We start from the raw sequence: 21,462 nt of genomic DNA, 5'->3' as shown, positions 1-21,462 counted from the left end.
CACCCTAGCCAATAAGAATATTAGAATTACCCATACTCTCCATAAATAATAAAGCAAAATCTAAGTGGAATATACTTAAAGATTTATCATTGGTTAGAGTGTACGATAATCGTGTACACCGGCTGTACCCAAAATTTTTTCATCCATAATAGTCACTTTCTTGACATTCTTTGGTCAAAACAAATAATTAGCATTTTAATCAAGTTATTTTAGTGAGGTTATTTAATAAGATTATCCATTTACTCATCTTCATCATGTCGATGTCACGTATAATATCTACTTTCACAACTAATTCAATCATGAGTATTTGAATTATGGAAATGGTCTTAGGGTCCTATATGTTACCACCAAGGCACATTTAGGCACCAAGAAAGGAGGAAGAAAGCTGGTACCACCATCCAAAAAATCCCTATTATACCGAAGATTCGAGTATGAATCATCTCCATTTCTTTTTCTCCTTATTTACTACCGTTTTCTCTAGTAAAACAATATTAAATCATTATTCTCAGCATCATCAAACAATCGACCTTTAAATCATCTTAGAACATAATATTGTCTATTGAGAAAAAGTTGAAGAAAATGGACAAACAATAACCCGATTTATTCTTAAGATTAATATATCCGTCTTAAAAAAGACCAGCTAATTAATATACATTATACCCTACACATTTATAAGGCAAAGTTGACCATCACATCACTTGATTATAGCACGTTCTAAAGTCCTCAACTATATATATGACCAAAATTGTAAGCATATGAGCACCAAATCATACAACATGTATGCTTCAAAGCTATATATCCTTCCTCTTCTCCTCATCCTCCTTCCTTTCCCTTCCCAAGCTCGCTACTTCCACCGTCAACGTGGTGGTATAGCCATTTATTGGGGCCAAAACGGCAATGAGGGCCGGCTCAATGAAACATGTGCCACCAAAAGATACAAATATGTCAATTTGGCCTTTCTTAACATTTTTGGAGGCGGTCAAGTACCCTCTTTAAACTTGGCGGGTCATTGTGACCCGCCATCTGGAGGGTGTGTTGGTTTGTCAAGTGAGATCGAGTTTTGCCAATCCCTAGGCATTAAAGTCTTGCTCTCTTTAGGTGGTGGTGTTGGGAACTACTCATTTTCCTCCAGAAACGATGCCAAAAACTTCGCTAAATATTTATACAAAAACTACCTTGGGGGCCACTCAACCTCGAGACCCCTAGGTGACGCCGCTCTAGATGGTATTGATTTTGACATCGAGTCAGGATCCATATCATATTGGAGCAATCTAGCATGGTTTCTACGTCGATACAGTTTTCGAGGCAAGAAGGTGTACTTAGGCGCGGCCCCACAATGTCCATTCCCGGACAAATATTTAGGCACACCCCTTAGAACGGGCCTATTCGACTATGTATGGGTCCAATTTTACAACAATCCACCTTGCCAATATAATGGCAACATTACCAACCTAATAAAATCATGGAACCTATGGAGCTCAAAAAGATACATCAAGAAATTATTCATGGGTCTACCGGGCCGCCACAGAAGCGGCCCGGAAGCGGGTTTTTACCACCCGATGTGCTGATTAAAAAAGTCTTACCGATCATTAAAAGGTCGCGAAAATATGGAGGGGTGATGTTTTGGTCCAAGTTTTATGATGATCAAAGTGGTTATACAAAACAAATTGTCAAATTTGTATGATTAAGTGTTAATTTATAAATTTAACACGATTATTACGTTATGTCACATTATTGTTGATTTGAGATTGAGATTGAGATTGAGATTTGAGGTTGTAACAATGTTGACTTTTTCTTAAACGACTGAATAAAGTTGACTTTTTCTTTGTTATTGAAGTCTGACGTTTTGCATGTGCAAATGCATGTCGTTTTACTAGCTTACAGCGAATTTTGCGGTTCATCGAATACTTGAATTTCTATTGTGTTTAGGCCCAATTTGATATGTGCTTGTATTTTGGGCTGTTGTAAACACCGCTTTGTTGCCTTGGCCGTTTGCTGAACTTAAAAGTGACAGCCTAGGTAGTACCAAAACGGGTGCTGATACGAATATGGACAAGAAATGGACACGTGACACGATATTCAATGAAATTTAGAATACGGGACACATTATTTAAATTTAATAATAATATTAAGATGTGAAATTTAATAATAATATTAGGGTTTTTTTAAAATATGCCTAATAGACATACGGTATTGCTCTTTCACATACGCATTTTACTCTTTCACATACACAAATTACCATTTCACCCCTTTTACTTTTCAACTTTCTCTCATCCCTATCTTTCTTACTGCATGTTGAAAATAATTGATAAAGCCAACAGCCCACTGCCACCACCTCCATCCTCGTACCTGGCCACCACTAACAACCCACCGGCAACCACAGTCGCTTTCCCAAATCGACAACTGCCCCCCACCCATCAGAGACACCAGATAGTACGTTTTTCCGAATTGCTCCTCCTGCCGCACATTGCATCATCGTCCACCTCTCTTGCTCTCCCATGTAGTATGTTAGCATTCATTAATTAAAAAAAATGAGAAAACAATCAAGTATTAAACAGATGATAATTTGATTGAGATATTAAACTGGTATCAATGTCATTCTCCAGCCATTCAGCCAATGATTCATATACTTCATTCAAGATGAAAACTTGTGTACTATGCAAAACAATCAAGTACTCATTACTTGCCGAAAGAAGTTATGGAAGAATTTTTCGTTTTCGACTTTATAAATGAACACAAAACAATCAAGTCGCACAAATTAATGTTTTGATAAATTAGACTAATTACTTGTTTTTTTTTTTTGGAAGGAAGTAGTACTTTAAATTAAAAAACCATAATCAAAAAAGGACAAAGAGTTCGGGGACATCACGGGGGAGGGTCGGGGGGGAGCGGCTCAATGGCCGCTACAAAATCAATAGTACATAAACGAAGGACGAAAGGTGGGGCACTGTCCCAATTAAAACAACCATTATTAGGACTACTATCAACTAAACCAGCTTTGGCGAGAGCATCCGCAACACCATTGGCCGATCTCTTCTCAAAAACGATCATCAGGCGGGGGGAGCTTTCCAGGAGGTCCCTACACTCAAGAATAACATTAGCAAATTGACCACAAGGCTGAGCCTTGCTCAAAATAGAAGTAACCGCAGTAAGGCAGTCCGAGGCAATAATAAAACTATCCATGGACGCAAGTCCGGCTCTAAGACCCTCTCTAATGGCCAAAACCTCACTAACAAAGGGGGTAGGGGCAGGGGAACGTCTAGACCAACCCCGTACCCAAGACCCTAAATCATTCCTGACCACACACCCAATACAAGCTAAGGAGGAGGAGGGAGAGAAAGCCGCATCAACATTGATTTTAAACCAACCACGCGGGGGAAGGGCCCAGCTACAAGGGTAGCAAGAGGCAGAGGTAACTACGGAAGAGGGTGGTAGACTAGGAGGCGAAGCAGAGGCCCAAGACAAAGCAAGATTAGCCGTGGCATCACGGAAAAGGAGGGACGGTCTGGGAGGGGTGGCTTTGAAAGTAGAGTCACAACGTTGTACCCAAAGACGCCACAAGACAAAGGAGAAAAGGGTAGCCCAAGACGAATTACGAGAGGTACAGTTCTCATGGATCCAAGGTTGGAGGTCGAGAGAAAAGAAAGAATGGTCAACATTGAGGAGGGACCAAACAGAGGTAGCGATACTACAGTCACGAAGGAGGTGGATAGAAGATTCCTTAAGGGAGGGGTTGGGGCACAAGAGGCAAGACGGGGAGGGGATGATATTTCTTTTGAAGAGAGTGAACTTGTGTGGTAGCTTGTCCCACCACACAAGCCAAAGAAAGAACTTAATTTTTGGAAGGGTGGGGAGGTCCCAAAGCCACTCAAGAGTAGGAGTGAAGGTGGGGGGGTGGTTACTCAAGTTGAGTAAGGAGGAGTAGGCAGAAGTAATCGAAAATTTATCCTTAGGAGCAAGGTTAGTGGTAAGGAGATCAGGTTTGCTGGCAGAGGGGAGAGGAATGGAAAGAATAGTGTTTAACATGTCATCAGGGAGGACAAAGTCAAGGCTGTCAAAAGTCCAAGCGCCATTAAAAATGAGAGATTTCAGTTTAGCATTGGAAGAAGAGAAGGTAAGGGGACCATGAATAACCGCACGGAGGGGGCCAAGGGAGGACCAGCAGTCAGTCCAGAGGCAAACTGAGGCTCCATCACCGATGGACCATATGGTGTGGTCCTGAAGGAGGGGGAGACCGACCCCCACATTTTTCCAAATGTGGGAGCCCAAGCGAAAGGAAGAGGGGGAAAGGGTCGGGTACTTGCTTCGAATAGCGACGGAACTCAGAGAGTTCTTGTTCAGGAGAATGTTCCAACTGAGTTTCATCGAATAGGCATCGTTAAGAGGTCGGGCAGCCTTGACACCGAGGCCCCCATGGGCCAGAGGGAGGGTCACCAGATCCCAGTTCGAGAGGTGAAGCTTCTTGGAAGAGGATCCTGACCAGAGGAAGGATCTAGTAATCTTATCAATGTCACCAAGGATGGAGGAGGGGAGGCGAATGCATTGCATGGAGTGAGAGGGAATGGCACTAATAGTGGAGTTGATGAGGCAAAGCCTCCCAGCTTTAGATAGGGAATTGGTTTTCCAGTTGGAGAGTTTGGATTGGATCGCCTCGACAATGTGGCGAAGGTCGGCTTTTTTGGGTTTGGTCCCTTTGAGAGGGAATCCCAGGTAGGTGCCCAAGTTAGAAGTGGCTTTGATGCCGAGGGCGGTTTCAAACATGTTAGTGTGAACGGTTGAGGTGTGCTTGGAGAAGAGAAGCTTGCTTTTTGAGAAATTAATTTTTTGTCCTGAGGAGGAGCAGAAGGTGTGGAGAGTGTCTTGAACTGCGCATAGGTTTTTTTCAGATGCCCGTCCAAAGAGGAGAATGTCATCAGCAAAAAGAAGATGGGAGAAGGAGGCTCCACCTTTACCAAGGGGAAAAGGGGACCAATCGGAGTCGTCACAAGACTTGTGGATGAGGGTCGAGAGTGCTTCCATGCACAAGATGAAGAGGTAGGGGGAGAGTGGGTCCCCTTGCCTAATGCCTCTGGAGGGGGAGAAGCTCGAAAGGAGAGTCCCGTTAAGAGCCACCTGGGTAGAGGAGGAGGAGATACAACGCATGATAAGGGAGATAGTATCATTATCAATCCTAGCATTGGACAGACAAAGGCGGATGAAGTCCCATTCAAGACGGTCAAAAGCCTTTTCAAGGTCAAGTTTGAGGGCAAACCAACCAAGTTTGCATTTAGAGGTGTGCATAGAATGAAGGATTTCAGAGGCGATGATGAAGTTTGTGTCGGTACCTCGGCCAGGAATAGAGCTACCTTGGTTGGGGGAGATAATTTTATGCATGAAGGGTTTGAGACGGTTAACAATGATTTTGGTGATGATTTTGTAGGAGGTATTACAGAGGCTAATGGGTCGGAAGTTCTTAATAGTTTGGGGTGAGAGAGTCTTAGGGATGAGAGAAATGGCCGTTTTGTTGATGTTGTCAGGTACATATTTAGTGAGAAAGACACGTTGGATGAAGGGAATGAGGTCACCTTTGATAATAAGCCAGCAATTCTTGTAAAAGCCAGCATGGAAGCCATCCGGCCCTGGGGCCTTTTTGGATCCTAGACTGAAGAGGGCGAGGCGTATTTCATCCTCAGACGGAACAGTGTGGACAGTGATGGGTGGGAGGGAGGTGGGGATGACCCAGTTGGTGTGAGTTTTATCAGTGGTGTAAAGAGTGGTGAAGAAGTCAGTGATGTGAGCCGCAAGGCCATCATGGCCAGAGATGGTATGGCCGACCTCATCAACTAAGGAAATGATACGATTAAAGCTTCGACGAAGACTAATTACTTGTTTGATATGAGAATTAAATTTCATAATTGAAAATTTTGAGTGAAATTTAATTAGGTTTTATGAGGAAGAGAAAGAATAAAATTAAGGTTTTTTTTTGTAGAAAGAAGGGTAGTGTTTGCAAACATTATGAAAATATGTATGTGAAAGACTAAAGATCGTATGTGAAAGAGCAACATATTAAGATGCTAAGAAAGAAGAGATTTAAATCAATATATCTTGAGAAATTGAAATCTAAACTCATTATTACCATACTTAGTGAATTATTGATGTAAATCTTTCCTTTCTTAGCATCTTAACATGTGTATATTGCTTATTGGGCACATTTTAGAAAAATACTTATAAACGTATGATTTTATTTTTGTAAAAATATTTGATATTAAATTTAGGCAAGTGAAAGTAAAACTTGAGTTTGAGTAAAACTCATTTTTATTTTCCACTCAAACCCATCTTCTAATAAAACTCTTTCCACATCTCTTTTGTCCTCTAAATAACATCATTTACCACCAGTTCAACTCATTTCTCCACCATAAAACAACGCACGTTATTCACCTTAAATTCAACTTGATTTCGTTTGAAAGTGTGTCTAAAATGTGTCCAATACCATGAACACATGTCCTAGACGTGTCCAAATACCATGGACACGTGCTCAAAAAAATAAAGAAAGTTAGACGCAGCTTTGTAGGTGTCCGACACGTTTAGTCGAGTGTCCCACGAGTTTCGGTGTTCGACACGGTGTCATACACGGGACGACTGGTTAAAAGGGGTGTCCGTGCTACCTAGTTTATGACGCAGCTTTGTAGGTGTCCGACACGTTTACTAGCATATAAGGCGTAGATCTGTGGATTTGACCGTGGTAGAGGCAACATAACTGGTGTGCTTATCATTCGTCTGGGTTATTGGATTTTATACATACATATACTTCTTATATCGTTATTATTTCCGCTGCGTTGAGAGGTATGTGACTCATCTTATTTACTATGTTAATTTGATTAATACTTGCAATTGATCGATCCGAGCTCACAGGGTATTCAAAATCCAACAGTTTGTCACTAGCTAAAACGAATTATGTCCTGCAATTCCACTGTTGTTAATGCTTCACGATTTATATTTCTCGTGTGCAGTACAATAATGTCGAGTCAAAAATCTATAAAACTGGAAAGATGTGATGAAACAACCGGAGAAGATAGAATCAGTGAAATACACCCTGATTTGAAGCACCTTATTTTAAAGGACTTCCCTATTAAAGAAATAGCAAGAACAAGTGTCCTATCTACGCAATGGCGACATGTTTTCCGCAACTATCCTTACCTTATATTTGATTATAAGGTCTACTATTCCTGGCAAAAGAATCAAACCATGAATAATTGGACTGTGGACGAGTTTCTGAAGACAATTAAACGCATACTGTCCACTTATACTGGACTGTTAGACCAGTTTGTTTTGTTCGTTGCGCACACAGAGAAATCGACAAATACTTTATCACTTGTTGATCAAGTGATGAGTATCGTACCTACGACAATCACCAAACTAAGAATTCAGAGTCAGATCAATGAGTTGTATCCGGTGACTATCACTCAATTCCCGGAGTTAACTCATTTAGAACTCCATAATATCCCGTTCAAATATCATCCTACCACGACTTTACTCAAGCTTACCCGGCTACATCTTTATGCACTACCAGTCCCTCATAACTTGTTTCAACCCCTCTCGCGTATTGCACCTAATCTCGAGCGTTTAAGTTTGCAGTGTTGTGTTTGGCCTGATGGTGATACAGTTACAATTGATGTACCACGCCTTATGGAGTTTGTTATGGACAACTGTCGCTTGAGACACTGTTCTTTTTCAGAAACGACGAGCTTATCTTCTGTTACCCTTAACCTCAAGCATCATCAATTGAACAATAATTCGGATGGATTTCGCCATGTTCTACCTAACCTTACAAGGCTCGAAATCTTCTACTTTGATACGATAACGGTATGTGAATGTCCTTTTTAGAATGCTAATTTTCCCGTCTCAGTAAACTTTAAACAAAACGAAGTGTATCAAACTGAAAATGTTTCTTTTTTTCAAAATAGGCGATTTTCACTAATTAATTATTAAAATGGGTTGAGTTTCAAATTAATTGGGTAGGCTTGGTATTGACGAAGCTAGTGTGAGGGTAAAGTCGTCAGGCGGGTGGCGACTTATGTTGAAGTCTTATTTCCCGCATTTTACAACGAAGGAAGTCGCCAAGGGAGTTGACGACCATCAGACCAAATCGCCACCCACCTCCATGGCGTTTTGGATCCGAGAGGCTTCACAAAATTTCGCAAAAACCATCAAAGATAATGGATTCACAGCCGGCATGTCGCTTGGCGAGGTCGCTAACCGCGTTGGCGATTTGGTCCTGCATGCTATTAACCCGCAAAAGTTAGGTTTGGTTACACTTTGGGCTTGGTCGCTGATCGAGATGGCGACTTGCATACGAACCTAGCTTCGGATATGACGTGGACCCATTTTGGGTAATTAATTTGAGATTCGACCCATTTCGTTAAATAATTAAACCGATTTGTAAATATGGTCGACGTTTTAGTAAATATCGTCGACGTTTTCATTCCAAAAGACGATAATGCCCTTTGCATAATTACACTATTTTCTCTCTCTAAACAGTTTTCTCTCAAATTCTATTAAAAACCAACTACATTTCGATCTCTCATTGCATTAAACCAATTAAAAGATGTTAGAAATTAACGCACATCGACTAGAAAACTTAAATAAATTTAAAAAATAGGCAAATAAACGTATTAAACACGTTTTTTTTTAAAAAATGAACTAGTTCATGGACTAAATGTTGAGATTCAACAATCGACCACGGACGGAGACGTTGAAAACCAACGTTTGCCATGGTCCAAACGTGGGAAACCAACGTTGGTCGTGGTCCAAACGTGGGAAATACTCCGTGGCCGAACGTGGGATTCCAACGTTTGGACCACGGCCAACGTTGATTTCCCACGTTTGGACCAAGGCAAACGTTGCTTTCCAACGTTTGGTCCATGGCTGAACGTTAGATCTCAAAGTTTGGTCCACGGTTCAACCATGGGGTACAAATTTCAGATTTACGCAGAAAAATTGCAATATTTATTATTACTAAGTCAATATGTGACGTAAATCAATTATCGAATAGATTTAACGGTACGGAAAAAAAATTAACCAAATAATGAAGCGATTAAGTTGTTTAAGTACCGGTGATTCGAGATCCGTCGTGTTGTTAATTGTTGTTGTTTTTTTTTTTAAAAAACGTCGTCGATATAAATCAACCCCAATAATTAATGAAAATCGCCTAATTTGGAAAAAAAAAATCCTTATTTTATGGCTAATTTGAATTAACATTCTTATACGGAGTACATTTTACTAAGAATGTCGTGCTGACGTGCTTGTTAATTTATTGTATATTGATCACAGGTATTAGCTCCATGCTTGAAGCCAATTGAATTTTCAGAGTGTAAGCCTTGGGCATTAAAGAAGCTTACTTTACATGCAATTAATCTAACTCGATTATCATCCTTCATGCCGGAGCTCATTTTATTGCTTAATAGAGCTCAAAACATCGAAGAACTGTGGATAGAAGAAGCTACTCGATATAATGAACATAATCCTGTCAATTTCGACAAGTTCATTTTCAAAGACGTTACACTGGACCGACTTGAGACGCTGTCGTTTGTAATTGTTGGCGAATCTCATCACGGTCTGCAATTGTTGAGGTCTATTCGTCCGTGCTTACCTGTCCTTATGAACTTGAACATTGGTTATTCTAGTACAAGGCTGGATTCAATCGAACAAGAACGGGTTGTCAATTGTGTATCGGAGTTTTGTTCGGCATCACCCAATGTCAAAGTGACGTACTTTCATATACAGGTGTTCGCGGGCGGGGTTCGGAAAGGGATGGGCCAGACTCTCCTTGTCAGGCCCTGAATCGGCCAGTTAGAGGGGGCTTGGCCGGGCCGGGCTGGCTGCTGGAGTGTTGGTGTTACCCAGGCCGCGCCCGTGGAGGGTAGATGACGGGCTGTTATAGTTAATTTTTTTCCCTAAAATGACGGGCCAAGGCGGTTTGGGTTTGATATGGCAAGCACGGGTCGGCCAACGGTAAGGATGGGTCAGATGGGCTGGGGTCAGAAGAGGCCCGTGTAATGGGCCGGGCTGGTCCGTTACTTTCATATATAGTAGATTTTGATTCAAATTGTTCGATTCGAACTTGGATACAGCTCTTACATTGACCCGTTCCAAATAACCCGATTTGAGATGATGCCGACTCAGACTCACGACTCACCAGTCACCGCATGTGCATGTAATCATGTATGTAGCAGCAAGACCGGTTCAATTTCGTTTTAAATTCGTTGTACTGTACTTCGTATTTGATAAGAATCGCCAGCTACAAATTCGGGTGTTTAATTTGAAGCATTTATACCTTGAGAGAGGCTGGACGTTTGACTTAACTAATTAAAAACTAATTTATATTTAATGTTTGTGAGTTTGTCTAAGCAGTGACATAATCTTCCCGGTTTCATTGAATCATTTCGAGATATACTATTTATTTTTATATATTACCCCTCCGTTTCGGTCATTTGTTTACCTTTAATTTTGGCATAAAGATCAAGGAGATGTGAGTGTTGTTGTTGAGTGACAGGTGGATAATACGTTATGTGGAAGATCAAATTACCATGTAGAACTCTTCCTAATATAGAAAGATAGACAAATGATTGACACACTCATTAATGAACGGATTGGTAAACAAATGATCGAAATGAAGGGATTCAAAGGAGTTGTTTTTTTGGGTGAACTCGTTGATATTAATTAGTAGAAGTATAAAAAACTATTCATAATCATAAGTATACTCGATAGCCTGCAGCGATTTTAAGGTCGGTTAGACCCTGGCTAGCCGGCTTCTCCAAGTTTCGAGTTTTATATAACACAATTGCATCATATAAAATCGATAGAATTTTTCTGTTAGGATCCACCTCTCCATTCAATCGTTTAAGGTGCTTTTAAAACAAGTGGGGTCGGTGTTGTGGTTGTCAATCTCATTCCTCTGTCTTAAGATCTGGGATTCGATCAAATACATTATATTTGATATTTGTTTGCTAATTCAACTTTTTTTTTTCAAATGAGCGTATTTATGTTGCGAGTGACAATCGAACCCCCAAGACCCCAATTTTATGGTTGGAGTAAAGGAGCTCCCACCACTTGAACTAACTCTTCTTCTCTTTTCGTAATTGTTAAAAATTTACTCGTAATAAGTTTCTTGTTTTACGTAGGTTACTCCCAATCAAGTACTCCATAATCGTCTAGATAGTCACGGAGTATATGTTTGATCACAAATTCTTATTTGGAGCCATTGTAATCTTGCAAAACTGCAATCTTGCAAACAAAATGAGATCATAATATACTCCATCCAGAAAATTTCTTGGGTACACCAGTGCACCACCACGTTACCGTACACCCTAGCCAATAAGAATATTAGAATTACCCACACTCTCCATAAATAATAAAGCAAAATCTAAGTGGAATATACTTAAAGATTTATCATTGGTTAGAGTGTACGATAATCTTGTACACCGGCTGTACCCAAAAAATTTTCATCCATAATAGTCACTTTCTTGACATTCTTTGGTCAAAACAAATCATTAGCATTTTAATCAAGTTATTTTAGTGAGGTTATTTAATAAGATTATCCATTTACTCATCTTCGTCATGTCGATGTCACGTACAATATCTACTTTCACAACTAATTCAATCATGAGTATTTGAATCATGGAAATGGTCTTAGGGTCCTATATGTTACCACCAAGGCACATTTAGGCACCAAGAAAGGAGGAAGAAAGCTGGTACCACCATCCAAAAAATCCCTATTATACCGAAGATTCGAGTATGAATCATCTCCATTTCTTTTTCTCCTTATTTACTACCGTTTTCTCTAGTAAAACAATATTAAATCATTATTCTCAGCATCATCAAACAATCGACCTTTAAATCATCTTAGAACATAATATTGTCTATTGAGAAAAAGTTGAAGAAAATGGACAAACAATAACCCGATTTATTCTTAAGATTAATATATCCGTCTTAAAAAAGACCAGCTAATTAATATACATTATACCCTACACATTTATAAGGCAAAGTTGACCATCACATCACTTGATTATAGCACGTTCTAAAGTCCTCAACTATATATATGACCAAAATTGTAAGCATATGAGCAGCAAATCATACAACATGTATGCTTCAAAGCTATATATCCTTCCTCTTCTCCTCATCCTCCTTCCTTTCCCTTCCCAAGCTCGCTACTTCCACCGTCAACGTGGTGGTATAGCCATTTATTGGGGCCAAAACGGCAATGAGGGCCGGCTCAATGAAACATGTGCCACCAAAAGATACAAATATGTCAATTTGGCCTTTCTTAACATTTTTGGAGGCGGTCAAGTACCCTCTTTAAACTTGGCGGGTCATTGTGACCCGCCATCTGGAGGGTGTGTTGGTTTGTCAAGTGAGATCGAGTTTTGCCAATCCCTAGGCATTAAAGTCTTGCTCTCTTTAGGTGGTGGTGTTGGGAACTACTCATTTTCCTCCAGAAACGATGCCAAAAACTTCGCTAAATATTTATACAAAAACTACCTTGGGGGCCACTCAACCTCGAGACCCCTAGGTGACGCCGCTCTAGATGGTATTGATTTTGACATCGAGTCAGGATCCATATCATATTGGAGCAATCTAGCATGGTTTCTACGTCGATACAGTTTTCGAGGCAAGAAGGTGTACTTAGGCGCGGCCCCACAATGTCCATTCCCGGACAAATATTTAGGCACACCCCTTAGAACGGGCCTATTCGACTATGTATGGGTCCAATTTTACAACAATCCACCTTGCCAATATAATGGCAACATTACCAACCTAATAAAATCATGGAACCTATGGAGCTCAAAAAGATACATCAAGAAATTATTCATGGGTCTACCGGCCGCCACAGAAGCGGCCGGAAGCGGGTTTTTACCACCCGATGTGCTGATTAAAAAAGTCTTACCGATCATTAAAAGGTCGCGAAAATATGGAGGGGTGATGTTTTGGTCCAAGTTTTATGATGATCAAAGTGGTTATACAAAACAAATTGTCAAATTTGTATGATTAAGTGTTAATTTATAAATTTAACACGATTATTACGTTATGTCACATTATTGTTGATTTGAGATTGAGATTGAGATTGAGATTTGAGGTTGTAACAATGTTGACTTTTTCTTAAACGACTGAATAAAGTTGACTTTTTCTTTGTTATTGAAGTCTGACGTTTTGCATGTGCAAATGCATGTCGTTTTACTAGCTTACAGCGAATTTTGCGGTTCATCGAATACTTGAATTTCTATTGTGTTTAGGCCCAATTTGATATGTGCTTGTATTTTGGGCTGTTGTAAACACCGCTTTGTTGCCTTGGCCGTTTGCTGAACTTAAAAGTGACAGCCTAGGTAGTACCAAAACGGGTGCTGATACGAATATGGACAAGAAATGGACACGTGACACGATATTCAATGAAATTTAGAATACGGGACACATTATTTAAATTTAATAATAATATTAAGATGTGAAATTTAATAATAATATTAGGGTTTTTTTAAAATATGCCTAATAGACATACGGTATTGCTCTTTCACATACGCATTTTACTCTTTCACATACACAAATTACCATTTCACCCCTTTTACTTTTCAACTTTCTCTCATCCCTATCTTTCTTACTGCATGTTGAAAATAATTGATAAAGCCAACAGCCCACTGCCACCACCTCCATCCTCGTACCTGGCCACCACTAACAACCCACCGGCAACCACAGTCGCTTTCCCAAATCGACAACTGCCCCCCACCCATCAGAGACACCAGATAGTACATTTTTCCGAATTGCTCCTCCTGCCGCACATTGCATCATCGTCCACCTCTCTTGCTCTCCCATGTAGTATGTTAGCATTCATTAATTAAAAAAAATGAGAAAACAATCAAGTATTAAACAGATGATAATTTGATTGAGATATTAAACTGGTATCAATGTCATTCTCCAGCCATTCAGCCAATGATTCATATACTTCATTCAAGATGAAAACTTGTGTACTATGCAAAACAATCAAGTACTCATTACTTGCCGAAAGAAGTTATGGAAGAATTTTTCGTTTTCGACTTTATAAATGAACACAAAACAATCAAGTCGCACAAATTAATGTTTTGATAAATTAGACTAATTACTTGTTTGATATGAGAATTAAATTTCATAATTGAAAATTTTGAGTGAAATTTAATTAGGTTTTATGAGGAAGAGAAAGAATAAAATTAAGGTTTTTTTTTGTAGAAAGAAGGGTAGTGTTTGCAAACATTATGAAAATATGTATGTGAAAGACTAAAGATCGTATGTGAAAGAGCAACATATTAAGATGCTAAGAAAGAAGAGATTTAAATCAATATATCTTGAGAAATTGAAATCTAAACTCATTATTACCATACTTAGTGAATTATTGATGTAAATCTTTCCTTTCTTAGCATCTTAACATGTGTATATTGCTTATTGGGCACATTTTAGAAAAATACTTATAAACGTATGATTTTATTTTTGTAAAAATATTTGATATTAAATTTAGGCAAGTGAAAGTAAAACTTGAGTTTGAGTAAAACTCATTTTTATTTTCCACTCAAACCCATCTTCTAATAAAACTCTTTCCACATCTCTTTTGTCCTCTAAATAACATCATTTACCACCAGTTCAACTCATTTCTCCACCATAAAACAACGCACGTTATTCACCTTAAATTCAACTTGATTTCGTTTGAAAGTGTGTCTAAAATGTGTCCAATACCATGAACACATGTCCTAGACGTGTCCAAATACCATGGACACGTGCTCAAAAAAATAAAGAAAGTTAGACGCAGCTTTGTAGGTGTCCGACACGTTTAGTCGAGTGTCCCACGAGTTTCGGTGTTCGACACGGTGTCATACACGGGACGACTGGTTAAAAGGGGTGTCCGTGCTACCTAGTTTATGACGCAGCTTTGTAGGTGTCCGACACGTTTACTAGCATATAAGGCGTAGATCTGTGGATTTGACCGTGGTAGAGGCAACATAACTGGTGTGCTTATCATTCGTCTGGGTTATTGGATTTTATACATACATATACTTCTTATATCGTTATTATTTCCGCTGCGTTGAGAGGTATGTGACTCATCTTATTTACTATGTTAATTTGATTAATACTTGCAATTGATCGATCCGAGCTCACAGGGTATTCAAAATCCAACAGTTTGTCACTAGCTAAAACGAATTATGTCCTGCAATTCCACTGTTGTTAATGCTTCACGATTTATATTTCTCGTGTGCAGTACAATAATGTCGAGTCAAAAATCTATAAAACTGGAAAGATGTGATGAAACAACCGGAGAAGATAGAATCAGTGAAATACACCCTGATTTGAAGCACCTTATTTTAAAGGACTTCCCTATTAAAGAAATAGCAAGAACAAGTGTCCTATCTACGCAATGGCGACATGTTTTCCGCAACTATCCTTACCTTATATTTGATTATAAGGTCTACTATTCCTGGCAAAAGAATCAAACCATGAATAATTGGACTGTGGACGAGTTTCTGAAGACAATTAAACGCATACTGTCCACTTATACTGGACTGTTAGACCAGTTTGTTTTGTTCGTTGCGCACACAGAGAAATCGACAAATACTTTATCACTTGTTGATCAAGTGATGAGTATCGTACCTACGACAATCACCAAACTAAGAATTCAGAGTCAGATCAATGAGTTGTATCCGGTGACTATCACTCAATTCCCGGAGTTAACTCATTTAGAACTCCATAATATCCCGTTCAAATATCATCCTACCACGACTTTACTCAAGCTTACCCGGCTACATCTTTATGCACTACCAGTCCCTCATAACTTGTTTCAACCCCTCTCGCGTATTGCACCTAATCTCGAGCGTTTAAGTTTGCAGTGTTGTGTTTGGCCTGATGGTGATACAGTTACAATTGATGTACCACGCCTTATGGAGTTTGTTATGGACAACTGTCGCTTGAGACACTGTTCTTTTTCAGAAACGACGAGCTTATCTTCTGTTACCCTTAACCTCAAGCATCATCAATTGAACAATAATTCGGATGGATTTCGCCATGTTCTACCTAACCTTACAAGGCTCGAAATCTTCTACTTTGATACGATAACGGTATGTGAATGTCCTTTTTAGAATGCTAATTTTCCCGTCTCAGTAAACTTTAAACAAAACGAAGTGTATCAAACTGAAAATGTTTCTTTTTTTCAAAATAGGCGATTTTCACTAATTAATTATTAAAATGGGTTGAGTTTCAAATTAATTGGGTAGGCTTGGTATTGACGAAGCTAGTGTGAGGGTAAAGTCGTCAGGCGGGTGGCGACTTATGTTGAAGTCTTATTTCCCGCATTTTACAACGAAGGAAGTCGCCAAGGGAGTTGACGACCATCAGACCAAATCGCCAGCCAGCCTCCATGGCGTTTTGGATCTGAGAGGCTTCACAAAATTTCGCAAAAACCATCAGCATAATGGATTCACAGCCGGCATGCTGCTTGGCGAGGTCGCTAACCGCGTTGGCGATTTGGTCCTGCATGCTATTAACCCGCAAAAGTTAGGTTTGGTTACACTTTGGGCTTGGTCGCTGATCGAGATGGCGACTTGCATACGAACCTAGCTTCGGATATGACGTGGACCCATTTTGGGTAATTAATTTGAGATTCGACCCATTTCGTTAAATAATTAAACCGATTTGTAAATATGGTCGACGTTTTAGTAAATATCGTCGACGTTTTCATTCCAAAAGACGATAATGCCCTTTGCATAATTACACTATTTTCTCTCTCTAAACAGTTTTCTCTCAAATTCTATTAAAAACCAACTACATTTCGATCTCTCATTGCATTAAACCAATTAAAAGATGTTAGAAATTAACGCACATCGACTAGAAAACTTAAATAAATTTAAAAAATAGGCAAATAAACGTATTAAACACGTTTTTTTTTTTAAAAAAAAAATGAACTAGTTCATGGACTAAATGTTGAGATTCAACAATCGACCACGGACCAGACGTTGAAAACCAACGTTTGCCATGGTCCAAACGTGGGAAACCAACGTTGGTCGTGGTCCAAACGTGGGAAATACTCCGTGGCCGAACGTGGGATTCCAACGTTTGGACCACGGCCAACGTTGATTTCCCACGTTTGGACCAAGGCAAACGTTGCTTTCCAACGTTTGGTCCATGGCTGAACGTTAGATCTCAAAGTTTGGTCCACGGTTCAACCATGGGGTACAAATTTCAGATTTACGCAGAAAAATTGCAATATTTATTATTACTAAGTCAATATGTGACGTAAATCAATTATCGAATAGATTTAACGGTACGGAAAAAAAATTAACCAAATAATGAAGCGATTAAGTTGTTTAAGTACCGGTGATTCGAGATCCGTCGTGTTGTTAATTGTTGTTGTTTTTTTTTTTAAAAAACGTCGTCGATATAAATCAACCCCAATAATTAATGAAAATCGCCTAATTTGGAAAAAAAAAATCCTTATTTTATGGCTAATTTGAATTAACATTCTTATACGGAGTACATTTTACTAAGAATGTCGTGCTGACGTGCTTGTTAATTTATTGTATATTGATCACAGGTATTAGCTCCATGCTTGAAGCCAATTGAATTTTCAGAGTGTAAGCCTTGGGCATTAAAGAAGCTTACTTTACATGCAATTAATCTAACTCGATTATCATCCTTCATGCCGGAGCTCATTTTATTGCTTAATAGAGCTCAAAACATCGAAGAACTGTGGATAGAAGAAGCTACTCGATATAATGAACATAATCCTGTCAATTTCGACAAGTTCATTTTCAAAGACGTTACACTGGACCGACTTGAGACGCTGTCGTTTGTAATTGTTGGCGAATCTCATCACGGTCTGCAATTGTTGAGGTCTATTCGTCCGTGCTTACCTGTCCTTATGAACTTGAACATTGGTTATTCTAGTACAAGGCTGGATTCAATCGAACAAGAACGGGTTGTCAATTGTGTATCGGAGTTTTGTTCGGCATCACCCAATGTCAAAGTGACGTACTTTCATATACAGGTGTTCGCGGGCGGGGTTCGGAAAGGGATGGGCCAGACTCTCCTTGTCAGGCCCTGAATCGGCCAGTTAGAGGGGGCTTGGCCGGGCCGGGCTGGCTGCTGGAGTGTTGGTGTTACCCAGGCCGCGCCCGTGGAGGGTAGATGACGGGCTGTTATAGTTAATTTTTTTCCCTAAAATGACGGGCCAAGGCGGTTTGGGTTTGATATGGCAAGCACGGGTCGGCCAACGGTAAGGATGGGTCAGATGGGCTGGGGTCAGAAGAGGCCCGTGTAATGGGCCGGGCTGGTCCGTTACTTTCATATATAGTAGATTTTGATTCAAATTGTTCGATTCGAACTTGGATACAGCTCTTACATTGACCCGTTCCAAATAACCCGATTTGAGATGATGCCGACTCAGACTCACGACTCACCAGTCACCGCATGTGCATGTAATCATGTATGTAGCAGCAAGACCGGTTCAATTTCGTTTTAAATTCGTTGTACTGTACTTCGATTTTGTGTTGATAAGAATCGCCATCTACAAATTCGGGTGTTTAATTTGAATCATTTATACCTTGAGAGAGGCTGGACGTTTGACTTAACTAATTAAAAACTAATTTATATTTAATGTTTGTGAGTTTGTCTAAGCAGTGACATAATCTTCCCGGTTTCATTGAATCATTTCGAGATATACTATTTATTTTTATATATTACCCCTCCGTTTCGGTCATTTGTTTACCTTTAGTTTTGGCATAAAGATCAAGGAGATGTGAGTGTTGTTGTTGAGTGACAGGTGGATAATACGTTATGTGGAAGATCAAATTACCATGTAGAACTCTTCCTAATATAGAAAGGTAGACAAATGATTGAGACACCCATTAATGAAATTGGTAAACAAATGATCGAAATGAAGGGACTCAAAAGGAGTTGTTTTTTTGGGTGAAATCGTTGATATTAATTTGTAGAAGTATAAAAAAACTATTCATAATCATAAGTATACTCGATAGCCTGCAGTGATTTTAAGGCCGGTTAGACCCTGGCTAGCCGGCTTCTCCAAGTTTCGAGTTTTATAGAACACAATTGCATCATATAAAATCGATAGAATTTTTCTGTTAGGATCCACCTCTCCATTCAATCGTTTAAGGTGCTTTTAAAACAAGTGGGGTCGGTGTTGTGGTTGTCAATCTCATTCCTCTGTCTTAAGATCTGGGATTCGATCAAATACATTATATTTGATATTTGTTTGCTAATTCAACTTTTTTTTTTTCAAATGAGCGTATTTATGTTGCGAGTGACAATCGAACCCCCAAGACCCCAATTTTATGGTTGGAGTAAGGGAGCTTCCACCACTTGAACTAATTCTTCTTCTCTTTTCGTAATTGTTAAAAATTTACTCGTAATAAGTTTCTTGTTTTACGTAGGTTACTCCCAATCAAGTACTCCATAATCGTCTAGATAGTCACGGAGTATATGTTTGATCACAAATTCTTATTTGGAGCCATTGTAATCTTGCAAAACTGCAATCTTGCAAACAAAATGAGATCATAATATACTCCATCCAGAAAATTTCTTGGGTACACCCGGTGCACCACGTTACCACTTACCGTACACCCTAGCCAATAAGAATATTAGAATTACTCACACCCTCTATAAATAATAAAGCAAAATCTAAGTGGAATATACTTAAAGATTTATCATTGGTTAGAGTGTACGATAATCTTGTACACCGGATGTATCCAAAAATTTTTCATCCATAATAGTCACTTTCTTGACATTCTTTGGTCAAAACAAATAATTAGCATTTTAATCAAGTTATTTTAGTGAGGTTATTTAATAAGATTATCCATTTACTCATCTTCGTCATGTCGATGTCACGTATAATATCTACTTTCACAACTAATTCAATCATGAGTATTTGAATTATGGAAATGGTCTTAGGGTCCTATATGTTACCACCAAGGCACATTTAGGCACCAAGAAAGGAGGAAGAAAGCTGGTACCACCATCCAAAAAATCCCTATTATATCCGAGATCTGAGTATGAATCATCTCCCTTTCTTTTTCTCTTTATTTACTACCGTTTCCTCTAGTAAAACAATATTAAATCATTATTTTCAGCATCATCAAACAATCGACCTTTAAATCGTCTTAGGACATAATATTGTCTATTGAGAAAAAGTTGAAGAAAATGGACAAACAATAACCCGATTTATTCTTAAGATTAATATATCCGTCTTAAAAAAAACTGATTAATATACCCTACACATTTATAAGGCAAAGTTGACCATCACATCACCACTTGATTATAGCACGTTCTAAAGTCCTCAACTATATATATGACCAAAATTGTAAGCATATGAGCAGCAAATCATACAACATGTATGCTTCAAAGCTATATATCCTTCCTCTTCTCCTCATCCTCCTTCCTTTCCCTTCCCAAGCTCGCTACTTCCACCGTCAACGTGGTGGTATAGCCATTTATTGGGGCCAAAACGGCAATGAGGGCCGGCTCAATGAAACATGTGCCACCAAAAGATACAAATATGTCAATTTGGCCTTTCTTAACATTTTTGGAGGCGGTCAAGTACCCTCTTTAAACTTGGCGGGTCATTGTGACCCGCCATCTGGAGGGTGTGTTGGTTTGTCAAGTGAGATCGAGTTTTGTCAATCCCTAGGCATTAAAGTCTTGCTCTCTTTAGGTGGTGGTGTTGGGAACTACTCATTTTCCTCCAGAAAGGATGCCAAAAACTTTGCTAAATATTTATACAAAAATTACCTAGGGGGTCACTCAACCTCGAGACCCCTAGGTGACGCCGCTCTAGATGGTATTGATTTTGACATTGAGTCAGGATCTATATCATATTGGAGCGATCTAGCACGGTTTCTACGCCGATATAGTTTACGAGGCAAGAAGGTGTACTTAGGCGCGGCCCCACAATGTCCATTCCCGGACAAATATTTAGGCACACCCCTTAGAACGGGCCTATTCGACTATGTATGGGTCCAATTTTACAACAATCCACCTTGCCAATATAATGGTAACCTTGCCAACATAATAACATCATGGAATTTATGGAGCTCAAAAAGGTACATTAGGAAGTTGTTCATGGGTTTACCGGCCGCCACAGAAGCAGCCGGTAGCGGGTTTCTACCACCGGATGTGCTGGTTAACCAAGTCTTACCAATCATTAAAAGGTCGCGAAAATATGGAGGGGTGATGTTTTGGTCTAAGTTTTATGATGATCAAAGTGGTTATACTAAAAAAATTGTCAAATTTGTATGATTAAGTGTTAATTTATCAATTTAACACGATTATTACGTTATGTCACATTATTGTTGATTTGAGATTGAGCTTGAGATTCAAGGTTGTAACAATGTTGACTTTTTCTTAAACGACTGAATAAGGTTGACTTTTTCTTTGTTATTGAAGTCTGACATTTTGCATGTGCAAATG

General features: G+C 39.3%; 4 protein-coding genes and 1 pseudogene across 4 annotated transcripts in view; 3 read left to right on the top strand and 2 right to left on the bottom strand.

Annotated features, from left to right (window-relative positions):
* The window catches only part of LOC141656664 (receptor-like protein EIX2), a 398,824-nt gene that overhangs the window by 354,318 nt on the left and 23,044 nt on the right, over positions 1 to 21,462 (bottom strand). The window lies entirely within an intron of this gene.
* LOC141656668 (receptor-like protein EIX1) overlaps positions 1 to 21,462 on the bottom strand; it is a 276,353-nt gene that overhangs the window by 243,143 nt on the left and 11,748 nt on the right. The window lies entirely within an intron of this gene.
* On the top strand, positions 777 to 1,745 carry LOC141655880 (hevamine-A-like; annotated as a pseudogene).
* Positions 12,107 to 13,168, top strand: LOC141655879 (hevamine-A-like). The gene has a single exon (XM_074462894.1). The coding sequence runs from the start codon at positions 12,118 to 12,120 to the stop codon at positions 13,021 to 13,023; it is 906 nt and encodes a 301-aa protein (XP_074318995.1). The 5' UTR covers positions 12,107 to 12,117; the 3' UTR covers positions 13,024 to 13,168.
* LOC141655878 (hevamine-A-like) lies at positions 20,212 to 21,401 on the top strand. Its single transcript, XM_074462893.1, has one exon. The coding sequence runs from the start codon at positions 20,365 to 20,367 to the stop codon at positions 21,289 to 21,291; it is 927 nt and encodes a 308-aa protein (XP_074318994.1). The 5' UTR covers positions 20,212 to 20,364; the 3' UTR covers positions 21,292 to 21,401.

This window comes from Silene latifolia, chromosome 5 (genome assembly GCF_048544455.1).
Source record: "Silene latifolia isolate original U9 population chromosome 5, ASM4854445v1, whole genome shotgun sequence".
NCBI classification, from domain to species: domain Eukaryota; kingdom Viridiplantae; phylum Streptophyta; class Magnoliopsida; order Caryophyllales; family Caryophyllaceae; genus Silene; species Silene latifolia.
This window is presented reverse-complemented; position numbering and strand designations above follow the sequence as displayed.

Coding starts and splice junctions, on each gene's coding strand:
- LOC141655879 (XM_074462894.1), top strand. CDS start 12,118: ATGTATGCTTCAAAGCTATATATCCTTCCTCTTCTCCTCATCCTCCTT.
- LOC141655878 (XM_074462893.1), top strand. CDS start 20,365: ATGAGCAGCAAATCATACAACATGTATGCTTCAAAGCTATATATCCTT.